The sequence below is a fragment of the Atta cephalotes genome (assembly GCF_000143395.1).
Source record: "Atta cephalotes unplaced genomic scaffold scaffold00024, whole genome shotgun sequence".
Lineage (NCBI taxonomy): Eukaryota > Metazoa > Arthropoda > Insecta > Hymenoptera > Formicidae > Atta > Atta cephalotes.
The window spans coordinates 2,537,690-2,547,565 of NW_012130088.1; the positions used below are offsets into that span (position 1 = coordinate 2,537,690).

Consider the following 9,876-nt stretch of genomic DNA (forward strand, 5'->3'; position numbering starts at 1 on the left):
ATATCTATATGCAATTTCTTCAACTATAGATGTACAACTTTTTTCAAATACAAAAAATGTTGAGCGTTAGAGAGATAACACAATTGACTTAAATTATATAGAAGAAGACAAGGATGCGAAACACTTGAAAGCTATCTCTCAATCTCATAGTAATATATTTATTTACAATTTCGTGTTCTTTTAAGAATTTGCGATGAACATATTATCCACTTGGGTTAATAATAAATAACACGATCACAATCATTATATCCCTCTCGAAATAAATTATCGCTCTTTTTATCGTCATCTCTTAGAATTTAGTTACATTTGTATTTACATGCATAATCAAATCGATTGTCTTCGGCTACTTTATTTCTCTTCGGATTTCTCAATTCGCACGACAATAACTGGTATTACGTAACGTTGTTTAAACGCCTCGCTCCGGACAGACGAAGAGATAACACGTGATGTACGGTGATTCCGCGAAAAAAATTTAGCTGTACGTATTTACAGATTAAATCTTCTAACACATAAACTTAACGTAGAATATATTGCGCCGATCCCGAGTGAATTCTACATTTATATTAAAACTAAAATTAGTCGCGATTAATATGTCGCATATACAGACTTCTCTATAATTCGCAGAAAAAAATTTATTAACAGCATAACTAACTAGTCGAAAATAATTATGTTAATTCAATATTAATAATAAAATACATCATGTTTAAATAAAATATTATATGTTTTATTAAGATTCTTGGAGTACTTAATCTTAGCCATATTAAATCTTGACATCATAAGCGAGAATTGTCATAAGCGAACGACATTTCTCGCTTGATGTCACGATTCACTAAGGTTGTTTTCAATTAGACTACTGTTAACTAATGCTGTTAATACATTTTTTTTCGTGTATCCGTAGTCGAAATTCCGGGCGCGACACCAGCACGATACCATCGCGGCATTAAACGAGTGGATTTCTCGTTTGAAATTCGCTTATCGATAGCTTGGATGCAATACGACGCGGCGCGCTAAACGCAAATTACAAAGGTAAGATAAAGGCAAAAAGTTTTGCATAGTATATAGTTCTCGGGATACAAATAATGCAACACTAACGATCCACACAAGAGACCCAAGCATCTGAAATATTGAGTAAACTATCTTACGGCGATACAAGCAATATATATATACGTGTTGCACCGATTAACGTGTCATCCTCGTAACGGGACACAATAGGAAATCTGGCCGATCTGGGAAAACGGTCGAGATCCTAACAGATTCGCGTAGAAATTCTCATCGTAGTTTACCTTAAAACGGGCAGATTTCGCATTGTGCGAGGCACCGAATGTATAATTGACGGCACCGTTCGCGCCTTGCCTTTTACTGTACGATAAAATTTACAATGACGCAATAGCAGCAGGAGTACAGGATTGATATCGTTAATATCGATCACAATGCACATAGAAAATAGGTTTTTTCACGCGCTCGTGTAAATCTCTGCACGCATGCACGCAACACAACCGTAGTACGCGTAACGATATGTGTACGTACATCGACGTACAGGTGCGAGCAATTAAGTTTTTATCACATTGTAGACTTTTCATCGGAGAGCTTATGTAAAAAAAGTTTCTTAACGCTATGGATGCTACTTTTTAAAGAACTTTCAAGTGTACCGATTGCTCGCAACTACATGTCGTAGAAACTCGGCAATTATAAGCCTGCAAAACGCATGCATGATCATTATTTTTATCCTAATGATCACCTTTGTCATATCTACGTTAAAAATAATGCATTCTTGCATATAGCCAATAATCCGCACATGAAGATCGAACTAGTTTCGCACGCATATAGAACATCTGCAATATTGATTATTAAGTGATTATTAAAATATAAATTTAAAGACGTAAAATATATATAGTCACTTTACTATAGTTAATGCTTAATCGAATCAGCTCGCATTATACATCGTATGTACAAAAAAATGTCACAATCACAATTCACAAGTAAAAGATAATGTGTATACATATGTATTTATATTTATCTATATATTTATATATATAAAATTGACACAATGCAGATACCACATGCAATATATAATCTAAATAACTTTCTTACGTTGCCTCAATGCAGATTAGCTCCATTTTTGCTATCCGCAGATCAGTAGAATGTGTTTTTCTTTACAGAGAAAGAATCTAATAGTTTCTGGCTCGATAAACCAGAATGATTTTCGATCGTTAAACATTTCGAATGTTAAACATTAAACTCAATTAAAGATTAAAATATTGTAGTGCAGAGAATGTGGAGATAGATCTCCTCATTTTCTCCTTTATCTAATCCATCTAACCGTTATAATGAATCTTCGATATTATCATTCGATTAACGAGAAATGATTCATAGATTTTTGGCACACTGGCGATTAATGAATGTCAGCGTTTCCGGCAAACAAAGATGTGATGTAATTATTATGGAGTATATAAAAATCTGATATAATTCCGTTTATATATAATATAAATCGGTAGAAGTATATTAAAAATGATGGCAGGTAGATATAGATATGACAACAGCACCGTGTGCACGTATTATTTAAAGGTGAATACAGAAATATATCGAGTGACTTATTCAAGTGTATTATACGTGACTCTCAAGGGGCACCTTGAAAACCTTGGACGCAAGACTCGCGTCCGGCAATGACTGCGGTCGGGCGGCGTTGGTTACGTTGAAGACGACGTTACTGGGCCCACGAAAGCTCACCTCGATCAGAAAGCTCGTATCAGCCATGCCAACTCGATTGGTGCTGAGATCAGGAGAACTGGTTCTGAGCTGACTCTTCTTCGGTCTGTAGTCGCTTCTAATGACTCTCTCGGCTTCCGATTGCAATTTATTATCGAGCCAATGTACCTTGTCAAAATCCTTGGTGCTACCGACAGTGTGCCTTCGTTTGATCGATCTTTCCGACATCCCGTTCTTCCGCTTTAATTTCGTGGCGCTCTCTTTTCGCACCGATTGTCGCCGTTTGCTGATGTTGCATTCGGTCTTCTCAGTCTTCGTCAGCGATTCCGAGCGTTTTAATTTACTGCCCGGCGACTCCGATCTATCGGAGTGTTTGTTTAAGCTTTCAGATCGTTTGAGCGGTGATAGTCTCTCGGTTGAGTGTTTATTTAAGCTTTCCGATCTTTTTAATCGTGATGTGGTGTTCTCGCATGTCCTCTTATTCAGAGACTCCGACCGTTTTAAGCGAGACCTCGCCTGACAATTCGTCAAGCTTTCAAATTTTTTCAGTTTGTTGGAGTAACTGGAATCTCCAGTCTCGTAATGATGACTCCTGCTGTTGTCCTCCACTTTTGCACTAACGTCGTTGTTCTCCGATTTACTTTCCTGAAGATTCTTTTCGTTCGCCAATTCGTATCGTTTCGAGTTTCCCACACGCAGACGATCGTCCCCTTCGTCCACATCTTTTTGATCCTCGTTTTCCATCGTGTGATTTGTCGCAGACTTCGTTTCCAGTCTCTGCTTGTCGTTCGCGCCGCGATCGTTGTTCGGTGTGACAGATTCCAAAGGATGCGGCATGTCATCGGCTACCGTTGAGTCGGTGTCCTTTTCAGGAGCGTCCTGCGTAAATGGAAATTGATGATAAATAATAACCATAAGGGATAGAAATAACTAGTTACTGTAACTGACGTTATTTAGTTACTGTAACTGTCGTTATTTAGTTATCATAACGATGTTATAATAATGATGCGAATTTTTTATGATAATGTAATATCAGATTTGATCACAATCAATAGTTACTTATATATAATAGGTTGGAAAAATCACTTATTACTAAAAAAAAAACTCGTAATTTGTAACTCGTTACTTTTTAATGTAATTTGTCTCTATTTTCTCAATATTTCAGTCACAATTTGGATATTTTTTTTGTATTTTCTTCCCAAAAAATTCCCCAATTTTTCTAAACTTTTAGTACCTCTCCAAAAAAATCCTTGGATGAAAAAACCTCGAAATTTAGAAGAAAATTATCCAACACAGTGATATTAAGTAGCAAATGTGTGTGTATTTAAACTGATACATGCGGCAGTCTAACTAGATACACATGGCAGTCAAAGTGTTAAGCAAAATATGTGGTTGACTATTACACATTAGAATATGCTCGCGTGTTTGCGTATACATTGTTGCATTCTTTTAGAGTTACGTTCTCGCTTTCGCTAAACTAAAATCTAAACGAAAGTTTGTTATTTGAGATAGTCCATTCGCTTTAACAACAATGATAACTTCGGAAGTAAATAACTTTACAACGCGCAATATCGCATACTTACATCCTTTAAGCGGGAGAGGTGACTCTTGTCGAGCGATTTATGAAGACTCGGGTCACGATAAGTTTCGGTAGACGGATATTTGAATCTTAAGGACGCGCTCGACTTCTGTATCGGATACTCCGTAATGTCGTCCTTGTTGCAGGCTGTGGATTCTGAAGGAAGCTGTGTTTGATTAGATGACTGATTGACGAGGGACCTCCACTTACGATCGAATGTAGTCGTGAGGCTCGTTAGAAGATCGCTACCTGTAATAGGAGATCTGTGTTAATCGCGCGGAATATGTGAGGCTCGACGCGGCGCGAACTCATACGCCAAAAAAACACTCAAAGCACCGAATTGGTTACTTGGTCGTTATTGTAACGGACATAATCGTGACACAATCGCTAAACAGGGTGAATATCAGTAAGTGTATATGCGCTTCGTTTATCGCGCAACTGGTGAACTCTTGCGTGAGTGCATTCCTGCGGAAACAAAATCGCTGCGAAAAAAAAACTGCAATAGAAATAATATAAACAATAACAATGGCAGTATCGAAACACCGTCGATAGTAAACGCAAAATTGTTACAAAAGAATTGATTAATAAATTATCATTTTCAATTTCTTATCAGCATTCTCATATCACTCGGTTATTATTGCTGTTATTAATAAAATAATCGTTGTTTCGATAGCTGTATACATTGCAATAATAACATAATTAGCATCATCAACGCCTTTTCTTTTTTTTCGTGCTAAAGCATGAAATTGATGAAGAAAATGTCTTTAAACAATTGAAAACACAGGATGAGAAAGATATGTACATAGTATATGTAGAGAAAGATATGTACATAGATGTACGTAATGTAAGTAAATGTTTGTAAATTTCACAACTTTCATAAAGGGCGTCGTCAAGTAATATAAAAATAGAGATTAAAAAGAAAAGACGGGAGGCGATATACACAAAAGTATTTAAAAACAATAAAATGAACGATATTGCTAAAAAGCTCAAAATCATATAAAATATTCACAAAAAGAACAACTTGGCTAAAATATTTAAAAATTTACAGTTGTATATAACTTTTTAGAATTTTAATGTAAATTTTAGTATTTTTCAGAATTTCTACTTTTCTACTTATAATTTCTACTTATAATTTCTTACTTTTTTAAAAAGTTCTGAAATTTCTTATACGAATTGAAATATTTTTCAGAAGTGCTGAAAAAGTCGAAATTTTTTCTAGACTTTTTTCTATATATCAGGGCTGAGCATATTTTAAATACTTGTATTTGAAACGTAATTTGTATCTTGTATTTCAAGTAAAAGATTATTCAATGTATTTTATATTTGAAATAAAAAATTTGTAAGTAATTTGTATTGAAGTATTTTGTATTTCAAATACTTTAATGATGTATTTTGCCCAGGTCTACTATATGGAAATTTTGAAATATTTTAAAATTAAAAAAAATTTTCATTCTATAATTTCTGAAAAAGAAACTTATAAAATCTAAAGAAGTTTAAATTTTTTTCGAAAATCTTCATAAATTAAAAAAACATAAACTTTTAAAAATAATATGAGATATTATGAAAATTTTTGTCACTAAAGACTTGAAAATTATGTTGGACCATCAAAATAATTATATAGGACGCTCAAGTATGATCAACAAGACTGCAAAAAGTTTTCTAGCAAAAAAACATTCTAATTCAATTTGAGCATCCAACATTTAATTTTCAGATTTGTATCTAGCTACATTTTTTACTTTAACAAAGTCGTTCTTCCCAAGTATACTTAACAAAAAAATACTTAAACAAATATTTATCAAAAACTGAAATCCGCTAAAATCGCCAAATTTATTATCGCTTTTTTTTAGAGCGAAAGTCAATATATCTTTGCGTAAAATACTTTCCATTCTAAATAACGTGTTACATTTTTGTAATTAGTGACGCCATATATGTTATAGAATCCATTCATAATCATACGCTCGAATATCCGAACAGCACAAACGGTAAAAATAAAATAGCACGGGGAAACAACATTGCAGGTTTCGTCGAGCGCAACTCCTGCTCATCAGCGAGACGAAGATAGTTCCTGTCTAGCGAGTCAAAATAAAGAAGAAAAAAAAAAAAAAGAAGGAAACAGTCTTCAGCATTATTGCGCGCGTTATTGAAAGCCGTTGAGACATTCTTCTCAATAGTAGTTGCAGATACTGACGGAGTTTACAGCGAATTTACCACACTGGGCGCAACGAGAGATGAACGCGAACGAGAATGGATGGATAGCATGAACGAGAGAAATGGACGTAGCACGGATGTATAATAGACGGTTAGTCGTAGGAAAAGTATTACACAAATAACAATGTATGTATGTATGTATATGTCTGCGTGTATGAACGCGTGCTTAGTAATGTATGTAAAACTGAAAATAGTGTGTCAAAGCCATTCGGGTGAGCCAGCTGTCAGCTCGTTGGACATCTCAGATGCTGGATGCGGCTGATTTCTAGACTCTCTGGTCTGGCAGAGCGGACCTGTAATTTACCTCGGAGGAATCGGTTTAGAGTCTTGGCGGTGGTGGGCTCGTTGGTCGCCGATGATGCGGTAGCTGCTGCAGACGCGACAACAGTTGCCAGCGATGATGCTGCTGCTGCTGCGGCTGCTGTTGCTGTTGTTGTTGTTGTTGCTCCTGCTGATGGTACTGACACGGGCACGGGCATGGGCATTGGCATTGGAACCGCTGCGACCGGCACTGGCATTGACATTGGCGACTGGGTCGGTGTCTTCGGGGCGGCGCTACCGGGACCTGTGGTACCGTACAGGTGGGACGATATGTACCACCAAAAACCCGGGCTTGCTGTATGCCTATACGTGGTATTCAACCATTTCGTTTCGTCATTCGCACTCGTCATATAATTCGTGATGGCCGGCGCGGCAGAGCACAAATTTCTTCCTCTCGTCTTCCTCCTTTGCGTCTGGACTCACCGTATGTCTTTATGGTTTTCTATCCGAGCTGTTATTCTTATCCGAGGTGTATTCCTCACGAGCCGATTGGCGCCGCGTTAGATCTTATCTTTTTGAGATCCGCTCAAAAAAACGGAAATAAATGCCTTGCACGACGGAGAGACTAAACACTGAGCTTAGCGAAGAGGAAGAAAAAAAATAATAAAAAGAGAGAAAAGCGCGGAGATAAAGAGCGAGGAAAATTGAATTTTTTAGCCATTTTTCAGCGTGGTCGACAGATTTAATCCTCGTTCCTTTTAAAGCCCATGGATCTTCGAAGGAATACGCCGGCCAACTATGAAATCATATTTTTTTCGGGCGTGTCTGATCGCAAAGACGTAGACTGAGGCGGGCAGATCAATTTATAATTAAGAGCACAATCAATCGGCAGAGGCAGTCGTTAACGACATAATTAGGCAGGCAGACGAGCAGTAAGATAAGTGTGTAATTCAGAAATGCGCACATGTGTGTGTTGGGAAGGTGCGAGACTAGATTACTTTTACTAACAGTCAAAACAGCCGCCCTATGAAAATTTATCGCTTATGATGGTCACGTGTGAGAAAATGCCTTCAAACTGTATCGTTAAGAAATTGCTCGTGATCGAGACGTAAAGTGTGACTTTTCTAAGAAAGTTATCATTGTGAAGACAAGCAACGATTGAAGAATCATTCGAAGCGCTTACAATAGATCCTTCAAGAACATGCATGCCAAGAGAAATTATTTATCTGACAATTTGCATAGCCGGCGTTAGAAGAATTCAAAATATACTTTCTTTTTACTTATTTTCATAACGATATCCAATAGGGAGTATTTTCTTTTTCCCGTTAGATATCAAGTATGAAAATAAGATAAAAAGATGTCTCAGTCTTTGCAACGCCGACTATACATCTATGAGAAAAAGTCGCTGAAGATCGCAGAAGCAGCCAGTGTGAAATAAATCTGTTTTTTTTCTCAACGCCGAAAGCCAAAGAGTGGCATGCAGCACATGACAACAGCGTATAAATAGAGAATCGGCCAACAGGCGCGACGTGTAACTTTGAAAAAGATATACACAATTCCTGGCCATATTATTAGACACATCATACTTTATACAATTTATTGTCTTTTAAAAATTAGATTTATCATCATTGTTGTAACCGATTGAAATATGTAAAGAAAATAGTTGTCTATTAAATGAATATTTTAATTCACTCGTCGCAATGTATATATAAAAAAATATGAATTCTTTACAGTTGTAAAAGAAACAGAAAAAAATTCATATATTTTCCGTTCCTATTATAAAAATTCCGTTTTATTTGTTTATTTTTTATTTGTCAGTATAAGATTTAATTTAAATATTATGTATTATTACAATCAAGATTTTAACAGTTGCCAATGGTGATTAATAAAATAGTTAAAAAACATATATGTTATATATCTTTTTATTAAAAAATAAATAAATATTGGATGACTAACAAAATTACATTTTTATTAATTGAGAAACAAATAAGAAAACCTTTAGATATGTAAAAAGAAAATCGATCACTCAAGATAAACCTATCAAAAAATCCATCTAATAATAGGCCAGAGACTATATGTATACACACAATACACCTCATTCGAAAGACATATCACATGGTATCTGTATGACGTGCAAGCTATCATGACGTCCACGCGTCGTCCTTCGGACGAAATATATCGCGTGGATATTATTCCTTCTTCTTTTTTTATCCAGCGCTCTTTCTGTGGCCGACCCTCCTTGCGCTCGGTCGCGAAAATACTAAGACAAGTATTTTCTAAAATTAAAGATTTGTTTTCGTTACAAGAAGCCTCGTGTGTCGTGAACATGTGTTCGTACTAAAGAATATGCGAAATAAGTTGCTACGCTCCGAACTGTGTTCGCGCGATAATAATGGCGAACGTAAGAGAATCGAAAGATTTCCGTGATAACTTTGTAACATACACTTTATAATCGTATAATTAATCGACAAAAATCGTTTGAAGCAAATAAGAAGAGAGAATGTACCTAGAAAGCTTTTTGTTAATAGTGAGTATCTTCTGTGTCCACTGCAGAAAACAAGATCCTGCTACACTCACCGATCGTCAGAAGCGATATTATACAGAGAAAAAAGATATAAAAGAGAATATGAATAGACAGATATATATTACGGGATAGAAAATACGCGTCCTAATTATACACGGATTTAAGAAATGGGAATCGAATATATATCCGCGGAAAAATGAAAAGAGACAAGTAATGATATACCTACATCCTTTCCTATGCATTACTTTACTCGTTATAAAACTCGTAGCTTTAATTTTCACGTTATGTTTTTTTAAGAATATTATATATCAATATATAATATATGCGAATGAAATTCATATATAGATATATAGAAATGCTGCAGAAATAGCGATGGAATTGTTTTTTAGTCATGTATCGCTACTTTTCTTGTGCAGCCTTATTTATACATATAACATATAACACATTATATATACATACATTTTATATATATATATATATATATATATATATATATATATATATACGTTTAGTTAGTCGTACTACTAACTTACTTATTATTTAGTTTTATTTATTATAGTACTTATACTATTATTACTATATAATACTTACTCGTTCG

General features: G+C 35.4%; 1 protein-coding gene across 1 annotated transcript in view; it reads right to left on the reverse strand.

Annotated features, from left to right (window-relative positions):
* Positions 1-2,604: 2,604 nt before the first annotated feature.
* The window catches only part of LOC105620079 (rho GTPase-activating protein 21), a 35,810-nt gene continuing 28,538 nt past the window's right edge, over positions 2,605-9,876 (reverse strand). Inside the window, exons 19-22 of the mRNA XM_012201588.1 lie at positions 9,261-9,321; positions 6,798-7,117; positions 4,290-4,534; positions 2,605-3,585 (exon numbers count right to left, since the gene is read on the reverse strand). Of these exons, the coding sequence (XP_012056978.1) occupies positions 2,605-3,585; positions 4,290-4,534; positions 6,798-7,117; positions 9,261-9,321 (1,607 nt within the window). The remainder of the gene's footprint in view (positions 3,586-4,289; positions 4,535-6,797; positions 7,118-9,260; positions 9,322-9,876) is intronic.